Below are 24,033 nucleotides of genomic sequence, written 5' to 3'. Positions count from 1 at the left end.
ATATACAATATACCTAAACCAAGAGGATAAAGCAAAAGTATTGATGAGAGTGAAACTTATAACAATAAACACCTATATCAAAAAAGTAGAAAGATGTCAAATAAACAGCCAAATGATTCACATCAAGAAACTAAAAAAGCGAGAACAAACCAAACCCAAAAATAGCAGAAGAAATAATAAAAGTCAGAGCATAATTAAACAAAGTAGACTAAAAAAACAAAAAATACAAAGGCTTGACAAAACAGAGTTGGTTTTTTGAAAGCATAAACAAAATAGATAAACTGCTAGTTAGCCTAACCAAGAGAAGAAGACTTAAATAAAAAAAATCAGAAATGAAAAAGAAGACATTTCAACTGTTCCCACAGAAACACAAATGATCATCAGAGACTATTCTGAACAACTATGCACTAACAAATTTAAAAACCAAGAGGAAATGGATAAATTCCTGGAAATATACCACCTACCAATATTGAATCAGGAAGAAATAGAAAATCTGAACAGACCGACCTGTTGAATGGGAGAAAATATTTCCAAACTATTCGTCTGATCAAGGACTAATATCCACAACATGTAAGAAACTCAAACAACTCAATAACAACAACAAAAAAACCATTAAAAAGTGTGAAAAGGACATGAATACATATTTCTCAAAAGAAGACATACAAATGGCCAACAGGTATATGAAAAAATGTTCACTACTGCTAACCATCAGGAAAATGCATATTAAAATCATAATGATATATCATTTCACCCCAGTTAGAATGGCTATTATTCTTTTTTTTTTATTTTTGTAGCTGCTCACTTGCTCTCAGTCACAGAAGATAGAATGGCTATTATTAAAAAGACAAAAATAGCAGATGTTGGCAGGAGGCAGGAAAAAAGGTGTGCTCATACACTGTTGGTGGGAATGTAAATTAGTACAGCCACTATGGAAAAAAGTATAGAGATTTCTCAAAAAAACTAAAAATAGAACTCCTATACAATCCAGCAATCTCTCTATTGGGTATTTATCCTAAGGAAAGGAAATCAGTACATCAAAGGGATATCAATATTTCCATGATTATTGCAGCATTATTTGCAAGCCAAGATATGGAAACAACCCAGGGAATTAACCTAAGTGTCCATCAACACATGAATGGATAAAGGAAATGTGGCATATGTATACAATGGAATACTATTGGTAATAAAAAAGAATGAAATCATGTCATTTGTAGCACGGATGGAACTGGAGATCATTATGTTAAGTGAAATAAGCCATACAATGAAAGAGAAATATGGCATGTTCTCACTCATATGTAGTGTCCAAAAATGTTGATTTCATGGAGGTAGAGAGTAGAGTAACAGATACCGGAGACTGGGAGGTGTGTGTGGGTGGAGCAGGGGGAGACAAAGACAGGTTAGTTAATGCGTACAAACATACAGTTAAATAGAAGGAATAAGTTCCAATGAGTGATAGCAGAGAAGGGTGACCATAGTTAACAATAATGTGTTGTATATTGCAAAATAGCTAGAGGAGTACACTTGAAATATTCCCAACACACAGAAATAATAAATACTCCAGGTGATGGCCATACCAAATATCCACACTTAATCATTACACAGTCTATGCACGTAACCACATATCACATGTCCCTCATAAAAATGTACAAAAATTATGTATCAAAAATAAATAAATAAATGGCAAATCTAAAACATCTATAGTAATGGAAAGGCGAGGGCTAGGGGCCAACACTGACTTAGGAATAAACACAAAAGAATTTTCTGGTGCTATGGAATTGGTCTGCATATCAATGGGATTATAACACTGGTATATGTATTTATCCAAACGCATTGAATTTTGCACTTAAATTGTTTATATTTCACAACGTGTAAATTTTATCTGAAATAAAAGATTCCTAAGCAAAAAAATGAAATGGCTCAACATAATTATTACAAACATCTAGTTAATGGTTACTCATAGAAGAACAGGAAGGAATTTTATTCTGGAGGGGCACATAGGCATCTTCCTAGTTACCAGTACATTACATTTTGTAATTTGGATGAGGTTTAAATAGATGTTCTCTTTATTATAATTCTTTGAAATAGACACAAATATTCTCTACACTCTTCTACAGAGAAATTTCAATATTTATTCAAAGTTACACGTTTATATTGAACAATTTAGATTTGCTGACAATTATGCTAATATTGAAAAAGAAGAACAAAGGTAAATGACTTACCCTTCAAGATTTTGAGCCACATATTATGCAAAACAACATATAACACCAGTGAGGTATTGCAACAGGAGTGAACAGACTGACCAATAAAACAGAATAGCTGTTTCTGAGCACAAATAACCTATTATATGATTCACAAAGCATAACACATAGAGGGGAAAGAGAGTAATTTTTTAGGACATTATAATGAAAATATAGCCCACTCTAAAAACATATATAGGTGGATACCACAGCATTTGCCAGAGTGGAACCCCAACAGAATTAAAGTTATCAACCAGGGGGATGTCCTTGCAAAGTAAATGTATTACTCAGGGTTCTTCAGAGAAATAGAGGCCTGAGAACTCAGAGGGCTGTTGGTGTAAGTTTTGGAGTCCAAAGCCAGAGAGCCTGGAGTTTTGATGTCCAAGGCAGGAGAAGAAAAGTGTATTCCAGCTCCCAGAGAGAGAGAGCAATTGGCCTTTTCTCTGTTTTTGTTCTATCCAAGCTGCAAGCTAATTGGATGGTGCCCAGCCATATTGAGGGTGAATCTTCCCCACTTAGTCCACTCAGATGCACATGCTAATCTCTTCTGGAAACCCCTTCCTATAAGAATTCTTTAATCCAGTCAAGTTGAAACCTAAAATTAACAATACACTGTGTTTCCAGATTCCCTTGCCAATTGGATTGTGGTTAGATCCAAGCGATAGGAGATGGTGGAAGATCGGAGAGCAAAAGGAGGTGAGAAGCCCCCACTGCTTTGGGAAGCACCTTCATTAGTGACAATGTCTCCTCTGCTGTTTCAGATCCCACCATCTAGCCCATTCCTTCTAGATTCCTCTGAATGACCCTAGCACCCAAACACAAGTAGCACCAAGTCCTAGGTTAGTTCTGCAGTGCTTGTAGTAGCACCTTGCTGCTATTGCTGTTGTCTCAGTCATCTTACCACTTCTTGTTTGAATTTTGTAAGTTAGTTTCCCATATTACATTCTCTGTGTTGAATAAAAAAATATTGTGTGCTCTATATGATTTGACATCAATGGGTTGGATTGCCTCATCTTCCTTTATTCAGTGTTCCACGATTATTAATTTGGCACTGAACATGTTCCAGGAACTCTTCAAGGTCATGAGGATGCAATATGAACAAAGCAGACTGTTTTATTTCCCTAGACTTCTAGTCACATAGTGGGGAAATAGATAATAAGCAAATATTTGGCTAGTGGTGCTAAATAGTGTGGAAAAAATTATGCAAGATAAAAAGATGGGTGGTGAGAGACGGGTCTAGATTAATAAGTAAGGAGAATGCACAGGAGATGCCTCTTGCACGTGGTAACATTTGACCAGTGAATCAAAAAAAACTGAGGGACTTGAGGTAAGCATTTTGAAGATACAGGAAATGCAGATATCCTGGGGTGGAAGTTGCCTGGCATGATTTGAAACATAAAGGCCAGTGTGACCGCAGCCAAGTGAGATCAGACAGGTCAGACAGGTAAAGAGACAGAAGGGACCAAATGTAATGGGCCATAAAGATAAGCTGGTGGGCACGATTCTACAAGAGATAGGTGAGCAGAAACAGGATGTGACATGACTAATTTGAAAAGATTTACACTAGAATTTATGAGGAAGAATGCGGAGGACATTAGTCCAGGTGAGGAACAAGAGTAATGTTGACTTGAGAGGCAGTAGGGCTGGTACTTAGGAAAAGTCAGATCATGGGTGTCAATCGAGGGTAAGGCAAGTTTAAGAACTTGGAGTTCAGGAAAGAGATTGTGTTGGCATTATAAATCTGGGAACCCACTATTGATTGGATGTTTGACCCCTCCAAATCTCTCTTTGAAAATGATCCCCGATGTTGAAGGTTGAGCCTAAGGGGAGGTGTTTGGATCATGAGGTTAGACCCCTCATGAATAGATTCATGCCCTCCTTGGGGGGAAGGGGCAAGTGAATTCTCAGTCTGTTGGTTCCCAAGAGATCTGGCTCTTAAAAAAAGAAACTGGCATCTCCTACCTCACTCTCTGGCTTCCTCTCTCCACACATGATCTCTGTACATGCTGGCTCCCTTGCCTTCCACTTGGAGTGGAAGCAACCTGAGACCCTCACCTGATGCAGGTGCTACTGCCATGCTTCTTGTACGGCCTGCATAACTGTGAGCCAAATAAACCTCTTTTCTTGGAAAAGTACTCAGCCTCAGGTATTCCTTTACAGCAACATGCCACACATTCGGACAAAGCCATTAGTAAATAATTAAGGGAATATATGTAAAGTAGAGAAAGTTTTCAAGAACTGAGCCTTCCGAAACTCCAATCTTTTAAGAGTCAGCACAGAAGACAGAAAGTGCAGCCAAGGATGGACTGGTTAAACAAAAACAGAAAAGTGTCTCGGGGGACAAATAAGAAAACGATTTCCAGCATGAGGAATTTGTCAACTGTAATCAATGAACATTTGAATATGAAAAGGAGGGGGGAACATTGGGACCTTCCTTATTAAGCACAAATTTGGTGATGAATACCTGATAGGATAGCGTTAAAATGTAAATGAAAGGGAAGAAAGTGAGAAGGGACTTTTTCCTGCCAATGTTATCAGTTAATACAGCAGTGGCTGAGGGAGAAGGGGGGGTCATCACAAGTTTATTTTGGTTTTTGTTTTTGAAATTGGAAGGCATAATTGTCTGTTTCCTCGTCAGGAGTTTGGCGATTGTTGGATGGAGCATATCTAACACTACAGAATTATTTTGCCTGTGTCCTGGGTTTCTTTGCCTCTCCCAAAGGTGGGGAAGGTGCTGATTCCACACTGATGGGCTGGGAGGTGTGTTCAGGCATGAGGGTCGGATCTTCCTGGAGCGTCTTTCTATGGAGGCTTGCTGAGGAGGCCTCGGTTCAGCAGTCTCGCCTTACTGAAGCTTCTCTAGTGCTTCTGTACTGTTTGTCTCCACTAAGCAAACATGCACGTGAAAACAACTGTTGCCTGCTTGTAATATTGAAAAGTGTCAATGAGACCAAAGGAAACAGTTGAGCACAGTAGCAAATCAATGAAAACATCTTATTATAGAAACTTAGATCAAGCTAGCAAAAGCAAAACAGCCAGTAACGGTGGGAGGAAAGGCAAGATTGATAGAGGATATTTGTAAGAGCCCATAGGCACAAAACCCAGAGAGAGAGAGCAGTGGTGGAGCCCAGTGGGAATTCAATCCCAGCAAGAGAGTGAGTGGCTCTCACTGCTCCTCCATTCGGATAAAACATAAACTTCTCACACTCACATTAAAGTGCCTAGGCTTCTTTTGTCCTACAAATAATCATAGAGTCTATGAAATTAAAGAAGCCTCGATGGAGTGAGAATTTTACAGGTGGGAGTTTGTATGACTATGTAGAGTTTCCTAATTACCTTGTTCATCCTTGGCCACCAGGCTAGTGTTTCCTGCTAGGTTTTATTAGGGTTTACACCATGTTCACATCTTACTGTCCCAGTCAACTAAACAGCACCTTACAAGACTTCCCCCTCTTACTTTTTCCCTGTAAACCAACGGAAGTAATGCCCATCTCACAGGATCATTGTGAGGAATAAATGACAGAAGCACAAAAAGCACCTCACCAGTGCCTGGCACATAAGAAGTACCAATATGTTACTAGCGATCATGATTACCATTATTGATACTTCTTTCTCTGCATGCGCCTTCATTTCCCCATTACTCTAGGGATGAATTACTGTTTGGTCTACGGAGCATTCATTCCCATTCCATTTTGTTTCTACACTGGGTCACCATGGTAATTACTAATTTCTTCTCCTTAAGTTTTCTGTTTCCTGGGAGATTTGGGAGCTGGGAACAATGATTTCAGCTTATTCTCTCCCAGCCATTCTGACTCTAGATATACCTTTATTATTTCTTAGCATGAAATGAATCATTGGATTTATGAGAAGAAAATTAGTCAATTAAAGGGAGTAACAGACTTGTCTTTGGAGTTAGACCACCTTGGTCCACATTCTGGGCCTATCACTTATACTCTCCATATCCCCTGGCAAGTTACTTAATGTTCCTCTGTTTCTCAGCGGTAAAAAGTAGACATAAGGGTGAGTGCTAACGGAAGAAACACAATACAACTGCTTATAGCTGTATTGACTCAGAGAATAGTCAGCTGTAATTATTATTATTCATATCATTTTACTCACATGACTCTGAACGATTTGCCTTGCTGGAAGGTTCACTTCTCACTATTTCTATATAGTATCAGTAAGTTTAGTAAAATAGAAATCCGATTGTATAACCCCAATATGGGTTGAATTGTGTCCCTCCAAAATTCCTATATATAACTATAGTTGGAGAGAAGTTAAAATGAGGCCCCGTGAGTAGGATCCTAATCCCATATGACTGGTGTCCTCGTAAGAAGACGAGGAGACACCGGGGAAGCCCACGCATAGAGGACAGGACACATGAGGATGCGGCAGGAAAGCAGCCATCTGCAAGCCAAAGAGAAAGGCCACAGACGAAATGGCCATTGACAAACCTGTTGACACCTTGATTTTGGACTTCTAGCCTCCAGAACTGTGAGAAAATAAATTTCTGTTTTCAAGTGGCCCAGTCTGTGGTATTTTGTTATGGCAGCTTTAGTGAACTAAAACATTACCCTTCCTAACACTGCACAGCGGCAGCTGGTGGTTCTTGAGCTTTCTCCTTCTGAACTGATCCATCAAAGTCATTTCCTGAAAGAAAATCTTTGCAGGCTGGACAGGAGTCTTCATTTTAAGACACCATAGGTGATAAATTTCAAATTCCAGAATAAGACACTCTACTCTGCGGAATAAATTCTAGAGGTTTTGTTTGAGGGTTTTTTAAAAATTGAACTATCTTCTCCTGTTACTAACCTATATGTTCTTTAGCTTCTAGCATTTGAACATCCCGTAGGTGCACAATTAATGCCATGGCCTTTTACTGTAATTGTGTACATGTTGTCCTCTCATGCAGAAATTTTCTCTTTTTCATTTTTCATCTACTGCTTCGTTGTCTCTAGAATCTTCCTTCCAGAGTAGGCAAAAGTTAATTTCTATAGGGGTAACTGACCTTCTTCACTGCATCTACCTAGAAATGATGATAAAACATTTTTTCTTTAATTCTTCCACAGCACATGGTGGATCTTCCTTATCTTATGACATTCTAATATCATTTCTTATGTAGCTATCTCTTGTTAACTGAGACCTTGTCACATTGACTTCATGTTTTATTTATAAACTTATAAATATGTATATGAAATATATAAATAAATAGCATTGCTTTTCATAACTGTAGCAGCAAAAAGTCCAAAATGTTATTTGAACGAATCAATAAATGTAGTGAAATAAACTATTACGTAAAGTGCTACATCCTGACCAGGCATGGTGGCTCACACCTGTAATCCCAGCACTTTGGAATGGAAGATCCCTTGAGACCAGGAATTCAAGACCGGCCTTGGCAACACACGAAGACCTTGTCTCTACAAAATATTTGAAAATTAGCCATACATGCTACCTTGCACCTGTAGTCCCAGCTACTCAGAATGCTACATGACAAGACAATCGATGGAGGCTAGGACTTTGAATTACAGTGAGGTATGATAGTGCCACTGTACTCCATGCAAAGCAACAGACTGGACAATAAATTGAGACCCCATTTCTGAATAAAAAGCACTATTTCAGCCAAGCGCAGTGGCTCACGCCTGTAATCCTAGCACTCTGGGAGGCTGAGGTGGGAGGATTGCTTGAGCTCAGGAGTTCAAGACCAGCCTGAGCAAGAGCGAGACCCCGTCTGTATTATAAATAGAAAGAAATTAGCCAAACAAGTAAAAATAGAAAAAAATTAGCCGGGCACGGTGGCGCGTGCCTGTATCCCAGCTACCCGGGAGGCTGAGGCCGGAGGATCGCTTGAGCCCAGGAGTTTGAGGTTGCTGTGAGCTAGGCTGACGCCACGGCACTCACTCTAGCCCGGGCAACAAAAAGAGACTCTGTCTCGAAAAAAAAAAAGCACTATTTCCATCCTCTCTTTGCCACTTCAAAAAATTTAAAATGTCAATCATATGATTTGAACTGAAGCAAAACTTCAGTTACCAAAAGCCAACATTTGCATCCAACATTCCACTTTGTTTTATTTTAACTAAGAATAAGTAATTTTCATTAACTTTTAGTCAAACTCCAGTCCTTTCCAACAAAAAGCTGTGGTCTCTGTTCTTTGCATAAAACATCATAAAGCTATTTGCTTTTAAGTCTCCAATATCCCTTTTATGAAAAGAATGGCAGATCACTGGAAAGGTATATTTTAGGTTGTGTGGAGATTTCAGCTACCTGAAAGTCCATTGTGGACTTCTGAGGAAGCTCAGAGGTCAGGATCCTTCACAGAGTAGTCCTTTAAGCGGGTTCAGTTGTCAACAACTAAAGGGCTCTTTGACAAATAATTATAGTCGTAACTTCACTGAAACTTTCTAGCTGCCTAAACTCAAAGGCCTTTGGGAAACTTCTACTGCTCAGCTACAGTGGTGTGGCCAGACCGATTGAGAAGAAAGTGGTGTCAGGATCAACACGGGATTACTGTGCTTAGTGGAAGGGAATCTTTTCTCCTTCTGAACTGATCTCCGTAAGGTCACTGTGCTTCCTCTTGGGGATCACCTGTTCAGCCTCAATGACTTTTGAGGTGCTCCTGGATCAAGTTGGTGGCCTGGGGAGATTCCAGATTCTTCAGCTGGCTTTCTGGTGTATTGTAAACATCCTGCTGTACGCTCATATTCTGTTGGAGAACTTCACTGCAGCCATCCCCGATCATCGCTGCTGGGTCCACATTCTCGACAATGACACTGTCTCGCACAATGACACCGGGACCCTCAGCCAAGACATTCTCCTGAGAATCACCATCCCACTGGACTCCAACCTGAGGCCAGAGAAGTGTCGTCGCTTTGTCCATCCCCAGTGGCAGCTCCTTCACTCGAACGGGACCTTCTCAAACATGAGTGAGCCAGACACAGAGCCCTGTGTGGATGGCTGGGTGTATGACCAAAGCTCCTTCTTCTCCACCATTGTGACTGAGGTAAGGAGGCTTGAGTTCTCCTTATGTGACCGAGGTGTTTGGAGGTAACACCGAGAATGCAATTGCTTTACACACTTAGTCCCCAGATGGGTATTGAAGTCAGCCCTGTCTTCGTTCCTTCAGCAGGTAGCAATTGTTTATCTACACTACAATGCAGTCAAGCGTACAAATATTAAGGCTAATGAATTGAACAAACTAAACATAAACCTGCTATTATATCATTAAATCTAGTGAGAAAGACCTATGATTTCTTTTTATCTTAGGATATGATTTTTTAAATAATTGAAATAGTCTGAGGCAAATCTTATGCTAGGTCAGTGGTTTTCAATACTCATTGCAAAACGGATATGCAGAGCAAGTAAACCAGAACCTCTTAACATAGGACCTGGGCACCAGTATTTTTGAAGGTCTTCAAGTGATTCAATATGTGACCAAGGACGAGAATTATTGTAGTAGTTGAATTCACAGTGAAGAGAAGCCAAAGGCAGGGACCTTATGTTACCTACATGATGAGGGTGGCCTTCCTGGAAAAATTACAAGGTTTTTGCATATAGTTTTTTACGTTTGGATAAAGGAAATATTTTATTTTTGTTCTCTGCAAGTTTTCAATCCTATACTCCAAGAATGTGTATCAGTAAATGTAATAAAAGGAGTTGGTGGTATGAAGGGCAAGTGAATAAAGACATGTAGTCTCATGGATACAGGCTGTTGGAAGGTTATGAGGTGAGAGCAATACCCAGCTGCTTTTGAAGGGTTGAAATAAGTTCAGTATTTTCAGAGTGTGGGCCAGCAGAGGAGAGTGGCTGTAATGAAGCTGGAGATGGAGGCCGGGCCCTCATAGCAGAGGGTTGTGCTCATCCTATGTAGGACTTTGGAGTCAGTTTCCACTAAAGGGCTCAAACTCTTCTCCAACTCTGCTGTGCTGCTTTCCTTCTCTTCCAGTGGGACCTGGTATGTGAATCTGAGTCACAAAGATCAATGGTTCAGTCCCTATTTATGGCTGGGTCGCTTCTGGGAAGTCCGATATGCGGCTATCTTTCAGACAGGTGAGTGTCGCCTCACTTTCTTTTGGGATGTTTATCAGGTGATATATTCATTCCTTTATTTTAGAAATACTTGCTGAGCTCTGTGTACTTTGCATTGTGGTATGTGCTGACCTCTATTTCTGACTCCAGGGAGCTCCAAATGAGTAAGAGCGTTTGATAAGTGAACTGGAAATTATAGTTTGGTATAATAAACCTGTTCATTGTACTGCATAAAGGAGCACATTAAAAAATCAAAATCAGATTCAACAAAGTTTCAGGAAGGGATTTTCAGGGCAGATTATAAAATTTGAGGTTTTTGAGTAGGAGTTAATTGAATACTAGGGTTTTGAGAAAGAAGGTAGCTGCATGTTTGAAAGAACAAATATCTGAAGTAGTGTTATTGGCCTTGGCAATGATATGAACCACCTAGACTTGTGAAGTAAATGATTATGGACACTATTAGACTGGTCATCGTTTCATGCCTGCAGTGTAAGTCCTCATGTGCAGTGAGAGTCACTGTTATAAAATCTGCATCACTAATTCAAATAGCAGAATAAATCATTGAATGAATGAATGTAGCAGTCTACTGAAAAATGTGAAAGAATTAATCTTTCTTAGATCACAGATCTAGGTTAATATCTATCAACAGTAGAATGAAAAAAATAAATTGTGGTGTATTCATATAAATTTCTACTCAGCAATGAGAGAGAACAAATTATTGCCTCATGCGACAACATGAAGGAAAGGTTATATGACATTGGATTGCATAGTGTGTGATTTTAATTTTTATAAAGATCAAAACAGTTAAAATAGTCTATGGTGGTAAAGTAATAATATTTGATATCTTTGGTGGGAGTAGACTAGGAGAAGGCATGACATGGAGTTCTTGTGTGAGAGCGATGTTCTATTTCTTGTCTAGGACTGGTTAAATTGGCATATTTATCTTGTGAAAATCATTAAAATTGTATGCATTTGATATGTGCACTTTTTGTGTGTACCTTAAACTTCAGTGTGATTCGGTATGGAATATAACAAGTGGGAGGTCACAGTGGGGTAGACGGATTGTTCAGCAGGAGTTAATAGTGGCAGCCCGGTGACCAGCTGTAGAAGGATCGATTTCAATGATCACAGCTTAGATCTCTATGATGCCCCTATCAGATCTAACACAGTAAATGGTACTGGTTTGTGTCCTGTTAGGAGCTGGCCCACAGAGCTCTGCCTCCACCGCCGAGCTCTGCCCTTCCCCAACCCATCCGTGGAAAAATTGTCTTCCATGAATCCGGTCTCTCGGGCCAAAAAGGTTGGGGACCACTGCTTTAGAAGACAGTAAAAGAACTTTATAGTTTATCAAGTTCAACTCATTAAATGAAGGAAACTATGCATTATTGACAAATAACCACCAAATTTATGTTAGAAATCCTTTGAGAATGTGCAGCTTAGTCCTTTAAAATGAGTCATCTGCTAGCATTTAACTCTTGTTAATATCACACATTTCACCCATACATCAGGTTAATCTTTGCTTTCTCAAGCTTCAAATTTGTTTCCCTATTTCTTCCCCCAAGACTTACGTGACACTCGACCATATTCCACTGCACTTCGAATAAAACCCACGTTTCTTTCAAATCCTACCAGATCTGAGATTTTGCCCGTGTGTCCCCCTCTTACCTGATCCACCCCCTTCATTTCCTGGCAGTCTGCAAAACACCAGGCTAGTTCCCACCACATAGCATTTACACTTGCTGTTTCTTCTGCCCTTCGTATCCCTTCCCTGCACACTGCTCAATCCACGACTTCTAATTATTCATATTCCAATGTCACCTGCTCAAATATCTCTTCCCTGACTCCCTATCTAGGGATGCCTTCACCCAAGTTACTCCCATTTCATTTCCCAACCTGCATTTTTAAGAGCAATTTAAACCTTTCAAATGTCATACTCTCATAAATCGTAGGAAGATCCATTTGGGAGGCGATTGAAATAGTTCGGAAGAGAGATCATAGGAGTGTAAATTAAAGGAGGATCCACTGAGATACTAATACGTAGTTGGATTTGGGAGATGTTTTAGAGGTAGACTGAATAAGACTTGCTGGTGGTTTAGGTTCTTTTCCACTATTGAGGGACTTCTAGGGAGAGAAACAGAAGAATCCTGGGGATATAGGCTTTTGGCCAGATATAACTAGTAAATTCTGAAGACACTATAAAAGATGAGAGAGGACTATGGAAACAGTAAATTTGGGGAAGAAAGTTAAGACTTGCCAAATTGCATTTGCCTATTAGATATGCATATGGGGTTATAGGTAGGTGGTTGTATATATTGATACAGGGTCACCAAAGAGGTCAAGGCCAGATATAATAACTTGCAATTTTTTAGCATATAAATATTTTCATAGCTAAGAGAGTGAGAGAGGTAACTCAGGAAAGAATGTAGATAGTGACCAGTGATATCCAGTAGATCCAACCCTACCTAAGGCAAAAACTAACCAAGGGATCACCATTTTACATCACTGTGGCTGCCACTGGCATTCTCTCACCTGATTACTGAAGCTTCCCAGCATTGACTTCTTTCATTCAGATTTCAAATCCCTCTGAATTCATATATTCTGCACCATGTGATATCGATCTGTGCCTTCACTCCATTTACACTTGCATTCACTTTCACTTTAACCTAAGGTCTCATCATTAATTCAAATCAAGACCCACACAACTTTTTTATTCTGGGTTTCACCTCTCTTCCTCTTCCTCCTCCTCTAATGAGAAAATGCACATGAGGCTTCTGTACTTATCTTTATCAAACACCATTTTCATCAGGCCTTACCATATTAGTTGTAATTGTTAGCTGCCCGAAACCTCAATCGGTTATCACAGCAAAAGGGTAATCCTCATGGGTGTTTCAGACACGTACGGTAGGGTGACCCTTCTGGGCACCCATCTTTCAGGCAGTGGCTCGGGGAAACAGGACCATCCATTTAGGACTCTAACATCTATGAGACAGAGTGTAGGAACACAATAGACATTTTATGGTCCGGCCTGGAATTGACATACATCACGGCCACATCCATTTAACCCAGTTATAAGTCCCTATGGTAACCTACAATGAATTATGAGAAATGTTGTCTTCCTGTAGGCGTTAAAAGAAGGAAAAGGATGGTCAGCATCAAGCCAGATTCTGCAACAACTGTATGTTTAATGAAGCAAAAAGGTTAAATTACTCATTGTCATCATTTATGGTACAGTGACTTCACAGTCCATGTGTTCAGGCAAGGCCTCTTTCCCATACCTGTAACTATTTGTGTGTATTCCCATTTCCCCACTCCCACCCTTCACCATGGAGAGCTTTACCATGTGTTTACTATCAATCTCTTTATTTGTACATACTGCAAAATGTTTAATATCTTTGTGTGTGCAGGCATTTTAATTAACATGAAAGGCATGATGCTAATTTATCCAATCTCTTTCTTACCCTTTGCCATTCATTCACCGCTAAATTTGGAGATCTGTTTATGATTTTGTGTGTAGATCTAGTCTGCTGCTTCAAACTTCTCCTCGGCTCTCCACAGGGAGCCCGGGTATGTTTTTCCCATTGTCACTCCCAGTGACAGATTCCCTGATTCCCACAGCATCCCTAACACCACGTCATCTCTAATATTAATATCTTGATGTGTGTGTCTTTACTATGAGAATTTTTTTATGAATAGGCTTTAATTTTCATAGCAGTTGTGGGTTAACAGAAATATTGAGTAAAGCACAGAGAGCTCCCATATACTCCCTCTCTCAAAGTTTCCCATATTATTGCTATCTTGCTGTAGTGTGGTGCATTTGCTGCAATTGATGGACCAATTTTGATATGTTATTGACTAAAGTCCATAGTTTGCATTATGCCACACTCCTTATGTTCTACAGTTTAGGGATTTCGGCAAAAGCATAATGTCACATATCCACCGTTAGACTATCTTCCTATAATTCCCTGTGCAACACCTATTTGTCCTTCCCTCTGAACCCAGACAACCACAGTTATGAGAATTTATTAAGGATATATAGATTTTTTTTGTAGTTACTGTGTTTTCATTACTTAGATTCCCAATGATCACCTCCCCATCATGTCCTATATCACATATATCTTTTTTTTTGAGACAGAGTCTCACTCTGTTGCCTGGGCTAGAGTGCCGTGGCTTCAGCCTAGCTCACAGCAACCTCAAACTCCTGGGCTCAAGCGATCCTACTGCCTCAGCCTCCCGAGTAGCTGGGACTATAGGCATGTGCCACCATGCCCGGCTAATTTTTTCTGTATATATATTTTTTTTTAGTTGTCCAGATAATTTCTTTCTATTTTTAGTAGAGACGGGGTCTTGCTCTTGCTCAGGCTGGTCTCGAACTCCTGACCTTGAGCGATCCACCTGCCTTGGCCTCGCAGATCAAGTATCTTTTTAAAAAGAATTTTATTCTATTCTGATTGTATCATAAAAATTTAGTAATAAAACTTCTGTTGTATAAAGGCTCAGAAAGTTAAACATTCTATAAGACCCATAATGACTTACGTATACTGCTAAAGTGACAAATGGCATAGAACAGGTGTCTAAAACTAGAGTTTGCTCATGTGTTACTACTGGGAATTCAGTATCAACTCATGTAACTTAGTCAAAACTGACTCCAGACTTGGTCCCCTTCCTGCCACTCCACGACACACATAATTCCCTTTTCTTTCTGTTTATCTTTCCCTTCTTTGTTCCTGTTGCTCTTTCTCCCCTCATCCTCTCCTCTGTGAACTTTCTATCCGTACCTGCACTGAGGGGAACAGTGGGTGAATTGTATTCTCCTGAGCTGAAACTCATTTCCCAAGCGCTAAAACGCAGACACAGCTGAGCATGGCCATTGTACAGTCTATCTGCAACTTTCATTGACTGTCTTTTTTCTCTTCCATTTATGGAAGTTTAGCCTTTACCTTGAGAGTGCAGAGGCCCAAACACGGATCTCTTGATTTCAAACCTTCGTGCTCTAAACACAATGCACAAATCCGCTATCCTAAATGTGTATGATTTTATAACTAATATTCTTTACAACTTCCCATTTCATCTTCTTTTATACAGTATCACAGGGCATCAGAGTCCTCATGGTGACGGTTTGGTGTGAGAGCTTTGACCACACTCTCATACTGAGAAATAGGGAGGGATGCATCTCTGATTTCTGCTGTAGACTAAAAAAATTATTCCACCAGGTGTCAAGTGCAATGTACCACTCATTAAATATTAATCCTAAATTTCAGGATGTGTCCTCTGTGTCAAGTTTTCCATATATTATTTTTGTGCCTAAATTATCTTACCTGGCATAATATTTCTTAGGTTTGGACGGAAGATCATATGCAGCTGGTGCTTACTCCAGCTGGCCATCTCTGACACCTGTGCAGCCTTTGCTCCCACCTTCTTCGTTTACTGCTTACTACGCTTCTTGGCAGGGTTCTGTGTCATGACTATTATGGGAAACAGCTTTCTTCTCGGTAAGTCAATAATAAATCTTTCATTATCTCTATAACTTGAATTGGCCTTGAAATTACCCTCTGTCTGATATTATTATTACCATATATGTTTTCTTCCAGTGTTAGAGTGGATTAATCCCCAGTCACGAACTATGGTTGCAACACTGTTATTATGTGCCTCCAGTATTGGGCAGATGTTCCTGGGAGGACTGGCTTTTGTCATTCAAGACTGGCGCGCACTGCAACTGACTGTGTCTATACCCATGTTTGTCATCTTCTTGTCTTCCAGGTACGGACAATCTCCATTTTCTTGCCTATATGGGAGGTTATGGTGGGAACAGAGAGGAGAATCCTGACACTTGAGATCTGTTCACTCCCTGGTTTTGTCCTGAGTTGTCAAAACATTCCCAAATCATCTCCATCACATAATGTTTCCCTAGCTAAATCAATAATATATTGACAAACAAATGTCAACTGTAGTTGAGATTTGATAAAAGGGAAAGACAGAATGTGGGCCAAGTCAAAGACTAAAGCAGCCTGCACTCACTGCTCTCAAGGAGAGGATCAAAAGTTTCAGGAAGTTCACCCATGGGTGGGCCATATAGGAGCAAGCATTGTGAGTCACCAGAGAATCCACTGGAGGTGCCAGAAGTGGGGGAGAGAGAGGCAGGGTGATAAGCTTGGCAAGATCGGAAGGTGACTGGGGAAAGAGTCCACAAGTGGGGAAAGTTTGGGGAATAGATCCTGGGGCTCCACGCTTCCCCAGCAGAAACTGTATCCCAAGCTTTGAGGGGGTTCCCCCACCACAGCAGGCCTTGGAACAGATCAGGGAGCTGCTTGGAGACTGTGCAGCAGCATTGCACAGAGAGAGAACACAGTGGCATCCTGCCAACTCTGGTCTCAGGTCGCTGCAATAGACACCACTCTGCACTCTTGCCCTAGAATGCCTGGTCTGCAGAGGGATCAGCTCCACTGCAGGAAACTCCCCATTTCCCCTACCAGGCTAAGGAAGGAGCAAGGAGGGGTGCATTCTTATGCACTGAGACTGAGTGCTATGCACTCCCCTAACCTTCCCACTGGCCTCCTCCCAGAGATCCAGGCAGAGCAGGCACCTACCGGCCTTCAGCATCTGCTGCTGCAATCTCACCAAATCCGTAGTGCCACTGCCACCACCTGAGTAGCACCAGAGCACCTGCCACAGGCAGAACTGTGTAGAGGGAGAGCCCCAGCCACAGCACCTCTTCAGTGGGGCACATGATACCTGCGAGACTTCACCCAGCCATTGCAGTTCAAAAAGCCACCCTGCAACTGCCAAAGACCTGCAAGCTATCCAGGCACCAGTCAAGGCCCCCTAGCTTTCCAGGGGCCTCCCAAGGTCTTGCAAACCATGCAAGCACTCACCAAGGTCCCATGACACGCCCTGCCTCTGGCTGCAGTCCTGCCACGCACCTAGGCATTCACAAATGTCCAGTGAACCATCTCACTAGCAGGAGTGGTCTCACAGTGCACCCAGTCACCTGTGAAGGCCCCATAACCTGCCCAGCTGCCTGCCAAGGTCCCCTGACCCCTAGGGTCACTCACCAAATCCTGCATTCCACCAGGATTCCTGTGAAGGTCCCACAACCCATAGAGGTGACCACCAAAGTCTCAGGATGCATGCAAGCAACAGCCAAGATCCCACAAGCCATCCAGGTGCCTGCCAAGGCCACTCAATCTGTCACTTCAACCAATACAGTCCCACGCCCAGCCATTTTCTTGCCAAAGAACCACAACCAATGCATTTGCCCAACAAAGTTCCAAGACAAGCACAAGCACTGGTCAAGGATCTACAGCATTCCCAGGCACTGATCAAGGTCTAGTGACCTCATCTGTCACCAGGTGCAGTGGTGTGATGCGTCCAGGTGCCGGCCTAGGTCGTGTGAACCTGCCAGCTGCTGGTGAAAGTCACAACACCCGCCTCTGTGGACAGGGATTTGCATAACCCTGTCAAGTGCTTCCAACAGGACCTGAGGACCAACCCACAAATGTGAATAGATATCTCCCAGCACAGGCTTGGACTGTGACAGGCACAGAAAAATGGGCCGAGGCAAGAGAACAAGGTTCATTACAGGCCCTCAGTGCATCCGCCAATCTCTCACTGGGTCAATCCTCTAATGCTGGACACAGAAGTGTTATCTAGGGACCTTTTCTTTTTCTCATTAAGTGGGATTGTTCCCAGCAAAGGGGAACAGGTATACCACAAACGTACCAACCCTAACCTGAGAGAAAGATTTCAGATGAGAAGAAACCAGCAAAAGAATTCTGGCGGCCGGGCGCGGTGGCTCACGCCTGTAATCCTAGCTCTCTGGGAGGCCGAGGAGGGCGGATTGTTTGAGCTCAGGAGTTCGAAACCAGCCTGAGCAAGAGCAAGACCCTGTCTCTACTAAAAATAGAAAGAAATTAATCGGACAACTAAAAATATATAGAAAAAAATTAGCCAGGCATGGTGGCACATGCCTGTAGTCCCAGCTACTCGGGAGGCTGAGGCAGAAGGATTGCTTGAGCCCAGGAATTTGAGGTTGCTGTGAGCTAGGCCTACGCCATGGCACTCACTCTAGCCCGGGCAAAAGAGTGAGACTCTGTCTCAAAAAAAAAAAAAAGAATTCTGGCAATATGAAAAAACACCCTCAAGTGACCATGACAGATCCACACCAATGGGCACCAATTAAAAAGAAATTATCAAAATGTCAGAAATGGAATTCAGACTATGGATGGCAAACAAGAGGAATGGGATTGAAGAGAAAGTTGAAAACCAGCACAAAGAAACCAAAAACTATTTCAGGACATGAATGGAAAATATGAAAAACTCATTAAAGATATAGACAACATAAGAAAGGACATAAATGAACTTAAAGAAATGAAATACTCATTTAAGGTATCACAAACTATGGCAGAAAGCTTCTACAATAGGCAAGTAGAAAAAAGAATCTCAAAGCTTGCAAATGAGGCTTTGAAATAACTAAGTCAGTCAAACACTCAAAAAAAGATAACGAAGAATGAACAATCACTCAGAAGAATATGGGACTACATGAAAGAAGCCAGTATATGAATTATAGGTATCCTGGGGGGAGAAGACGAAACAGCAAAAAGCATGCAAAACCTATTTGAGGAAATTATGAAGAAGAAATTTCCTAGTTATCACCAGAGAGCCAGATATACAGATATAAGATGGTCATCGAACTCTGAGAAGATCCATAGCAAATAGGATTTCCCCAAGACACATAGTCATCAACCTGGGCAAAGTCATGAAGGCAAAAATTCTACAAGCTGCAAGGTGAAAGCAACAACTAACCTACGAAGGAAATCCATCAGGCTAATAGCAGAGTTTTCAGCAAAGACACGACAAACCAGAAGGGATTGAGGCTCCATTTTTAGTCTTAAACAGAACAAGTACCAGGCAAGAATTTGTATTCTGCAAGAGTAAGTTTCAGAAATGATGGAGAAATAAAGACTTTTTTGGACAAGCAAACACTAAGGGAATTTGTCACAACTAGGCCTGCCCTACAGGAAATGCTCAAAAGTGCATTACACATGGAAAAGCACAACAGATTTTTACACACCAGTGTAAAAACAGGGGAAAGTTAAAGCTCACAGCTCTTAAGAAACAACAGCACAAGAAAGAAAACAATAAGTTGTCATCCAGCATGACGAACAGAATAGCTTCGCACATAGAAATACCAACACTCAATGCGAACGGTCTGAATGCCCCACTTAAAAGACACAGACTAGCTGAATGGATGAAAAAACACAAAGCAAATATGTTCTATCTCCAAGAAACACACCTAAACCACAAGGACTCACCCAGACTCAAGGTAAAGGGATGGAAAAAATATTTTGTGCAAATGGAAACCAAAAGCTAACAGACGTATCAGATAAAATAGACTTTAAATAAACAGTGATAAAAAGAAGATTAAACTGGTCATTATGTACTGGTAAAGGGAGCAATCCAAGAAAAAAATCATAATAATGCTAAATATATACGCACCTAATACAGGAGCTCCCAGATTCATATAGCTATTAATAATTCTACTAGATATAAGAAAAGAAATAAACAGTAGCATCTTAATTCAACACCCCACTCACAGAACTGGATAGATCATTAAACCAGGAAATGAGTAAAGAAACACTGGACTTAAACAGGACTCTATAACAAATGGACCTAACATATAATACATTTACAGAACTTTCTACTCCACACCTATGGAATATATATTCTTCTTATCAGCACATGGGACATTTTTCAAGATTGATCATACCTTCAGCCACAAAAGAAATCTCAGCAAATTCAAAAAAGTGTAAATCATACCATGTATCTTCTCAGACCCCAATGGAATAAAACTAAAAATCAATTCCAAGAGAAATACTCAAATCTACCCAAAGTCATGGAAATTACCATCTGATGAATGATCCTCGAGTCAGTGAGGAAATTTAGATGGAAATCACATGATTCCTTGAACTGAATGACAAAGGGGACATAAACTTTCCAAATCTATGGCCTACAGATACAGCAGTTCCAAGGAGGAAGTTTATATCCTTAAATGCCTACATCAAAAAGAGAGAAAGATCACAAATTAACAACTTAAGGTCACAACTCAAGGACTAGAAAAAAAGAGTAAAACAAACCCAAAGCCAGCAGAGGAAAAGAAAATAACAAAGATAACCTAAAACAACAGAGGAGTTAGGGGCAATGCCCCCATGTGGTTGAAAATCCACATGTACATTTTGATACCCCAAAAACTGAACTTCTAATAGCCTACTTTTAACCCCCAAATTTTCCTATAGCACAAACAGTTCATTAACATGTATTTTGTATGATACATGTACTGTATTGCATGCCATATTCCTACAATAAATTAAGCTAAAGGAAAGAAAACATTATTAGAAAATCATAAGGAAGAGAAGGATATTTACTATTCATGAAGTGGAAGTAGATCTTCATAAACATCTTTTTCCTGGTCACCCTCACATTGAGTGGGCTGAGGTGAAGGAGAAGAGGAGGGCTTGGTCTTGGTGCCTCAGGGGTAGCAGACGTGGAAGAGGTGGAGAGGTTGGAAAGAGAAGCAGGCACACTTGGTGTAATTTTATTTTAAAGAATTCACACATAAGGGAGCCTACACATTTAAAATCTGTATTAGCCAGGCACAGTGGCTCACGCCTGTAATCCTAGCACTCTGAGAGGCCGAGGCGGGAGGACTGCTTGAACTCAGGAGTTCGAGACTAGCCTGAGCAAGAGCGAGACCCCGTCTGTACTAAAAAAATAGAAAGAAATTAGCCAAACAACTAAAAATAGAAAAAATTAGCCAGGCACGGCGGCGCATGCCTGTAGTCCCAGTTACTCGGGAGGCTGAGGTAGGAGGATCGCTTGAGCCCAGGAGTTTGAGGTTGCTGTGAGCTAGGCTGATGTCACGGCACTCTAGCCCGGGCAACAGAGTGAGACTCTGTCTCAATAAATAAATAAATAAATAAATAATAAATAAAACCTGTATTGTTCAAGGGTCAACTGTATCTGCAGTGGTTTTGAAAAACTTCAACATATTCCCGGTTGTCGAGAAGGTCATGTGCATGTCCATGGCTGTATGCATGCTCATGAAATTCCTGAGAAGGCCCTGAGCCCTCACCTCTGGGTGATCTTGAGGCTCTGCATATGCAGTGAGAGGAGGCTAAGGCAGAATTGTAAACTACATGGCTGAACACTGAAGGCATGTCCCAAGACACACTCACAGCTTCTCAATAGAGACTGGGAAATTTATTGGTTGAAGACAATTAATTCATTGGCTGACCACTAAGCTATCCAAGTGGAGACTTCAGAGGCCACCCATGAAAAATACAGATTTCACAAAAAGCCACTGACCAAATAAATAACCACTACAACAAGCAGCGGCAACAACAACAAACACTCTGAAAGAGGGACGAATCTCATTTCCAGGGTTGCTATATTTTATTGTTTAAAGGTGAAGTTTTCAACAAAGTTATGAGCCACGGAAGGAAATAAGAAAGTATGACTCCTACACAGGAAGAAAAGTTCATCAGTACAAACTATACCTGAGGAAAGGCAGATGGTGCCTTATTATAGGAGGACTGTAAATCTGTTTTTAAAATATGTTCAAGAGTTAAAAAAAAAATGTGTACAGAACTAATGGAAAACATAAAAAAAGATGTTCCCAAATAGAGAATATGGGTGAAGATAGAAATATTTAAAAGGAGTCAAATTGAGACTATGGAGCTGAAATGTAAGAAGTGAAAAATTCACTGGATGGTCTAAACAGCAGATTTGAGCAGGCAGAAAATAAGCAGTGAATATGAGGTTAGATTATTGAGTTTATCCAGTTTAATGAAGTTCTATCTGTTTTGTCTCCTTTGATTTCTTTTAGTAGTGTTTTGTATCGTTAATTATACAAGTCTATAAACACCTTGGTTAAGTTAATTTATAACTTTTATTTTTGTTCATGCTATAATAGATGAAATTGTTTTTGCAATTTGCTTTTCACTCTGTTCATTGTTACGATATAGAAATGCAACTGATTTTTACACATTGACTACATATTCTGCTACTTTGCCCAATTCATTTGTTAGTGGTAACAGTTTTTTTGTGTGTATGTGGAATCTTTAGAATTCTCTACATATGACTTCATATTATCTGCAAATAGAGATAATTTTTCTTCTTTATTTTCAACATAGATGCCTTTTATTTCCTTGACTAATGACTCTAGTTAGAACTTTCAGTGCAATATTGAATAGAAATAATACAAGTGGGTATCCTTGACTTGTTCCTGATCTTGGAGTAAAACCTATTATTCTTTGATCATCGAGTATGGTGTTCACTGTGGATTTTTCAAACATAGCACTTATTATTTTGAGGTGGGGTCCTTCTATTCCTAGTTTTTTTAAGTGTTTTTATCATAAAAAGGTATTATATTTGCTTTTTCTGTATGAATTAGATGACCGTGTGGGGTTCTCATTTATTATATTAATAGCAATATCATATATTATAGTGATGGATTTTTGTGTGTTGAAACATTATTGCAATCCAGGATGAATGCTACTTGAGCACGGTGTATAATCCCCTCAATATGCTGCTGAATTGGTTTGTTAGTCTTATTTTGTGGATTTTTCCATCAAAGTTTGTTAAGGATATGGTTCTATAATTTTCTTATTGTGCTTTTGTCTGGCTTTTAAATCAGGGTGATATTTGGCTCATAGAATGACCCAAAATATCACATTTTGAATGATTTCATGCAGGAGAAGGATTTAAAATTTGATTTTAGAAAGTAGTCAGTAGGGAAAAGTCCATACAGAGAGAAAGTAGATAAATGATTGCCATGGGCTGCAGGGAAGAAGTAATGGGGAGTGAATGTGATGGGAATTTCTTCGGGATGATGAAAATGTTCTGGAATTACGTTGTGGTGATGTCTGAAGAACCTTGTGATTATGTTTAAAACCCCCAAATTGTGCCCTTTAAGAAAGGTTAATTTCGCTGATAACTAGAATCTATATACAACTCAGGAAAATCACCAAGAAAAAATCAAACGACCCTATCAAAAAGTGGGCAAAGGACATGAACAGAAACTTTTCAAAAGAAGACAGAATAATGGCCAACAAACATGAAAAAATGTTCAACATCTCTAATCAGCAGTGAAATGCAAATCAAAACCACAATGAGATGTCACTTAACTCCAGTGAGAATGGCTTTTATCAAGAAGTCCCAAAACAATAGATGTTGGTGTGGATGCAGAGAGATAGGAACACTCATACACTGCTGGTGGGACTGCAAACTAGTACAACCTCTGTGGAAAGTAATATGGAGATACCCCAAAGAGATACAAGAGTAAAACTACCATTTGATCCAGCAATTCCACTGCTGGATATCTACCCAAAGGAAAAAAAAGACATTCTATAAAAAAGACATCTGCACTAAAATGTTTATAGCAGCACAATTCACAATTGCAAAGATGCGGAAACAACCCAAGTGCCCATCAATACGTGAGTGGATTAATAAAATGTGGTATATATATACCATGGAGTTCTACCCAGCCACAAAAAACAGTGGGGATCTAGCACTTCTTGTGTTATCCTGGATAGAGCTGGAGCCCATTCTACTAAGTGAAGTATCACACAAATTGAAAAACAAGCACCACCTGCACTCACCATCTAATTGGTATTAATTGATCAACATTTACGTGCACATATGGTAGTAACATTCACTGGGTGTCGGGCAGGTGGGAGGGGGGAGGAGAGGATGGGTCTATACACACCTAATGGGTGTGGTG

The 24,033-nt window shown here is 40.3% G+C and overlaps 1 protein-coding gene across 2 annotated transcripts in view; it reads left to right on the top strand.

The window, feature by feature from the left end:
- Positions 1-8,832: 8,832 nt before the first annotated feature.
- LOC105827287 (solute carrier family 22 member 24-like) overlaps positions 8,833-24,033 on the top strand; it is a 51,027-nt gene continuing 35,826 nt past the window's right edge. For both annotated transcript variants that reach the window (XM_012665356.1, XM_012665355.1), the window contains exons 1-4: positions 8,833-9,234; positions 10,177-10,280; positions 15,594-15,748; positions 15,848-16,016. In XM_012665356.1, coding sequence (XP_012520810.1) covers positions 8,833-9,234; positions 10,177-10,280; positions 15,594-15,748; positions 15,848-16,016 — 830 coding nt within the window. The remainder of the gene's footprint in view (positions 9,235-10,176; positions 10,281-15,593; positions 15,749-15,847; positions 16,017-24,033) is intronic.

Source organism: Propithecus coquereli, unplaced genomic scaffold (assembly GCF_000956105.1).
Source record: "Propithecus coquereli isolate 6110/MARCELLA unplaced genomic scaffold, Pcoq_1.0 Scaffold120, whole genome shotgun sequence".
NCBI classification, from domain to species: domain Eukaryota; kingdom Metazoa; phylum Chordata; class Mammalia; order Primates; family Indriidae; genus Propithecus; species Propithecus coquereli.
Note: the sequence above shows the minus strand (reverse complement) of the source record. Positions and strands in the feature narration are given on the sequence as shown.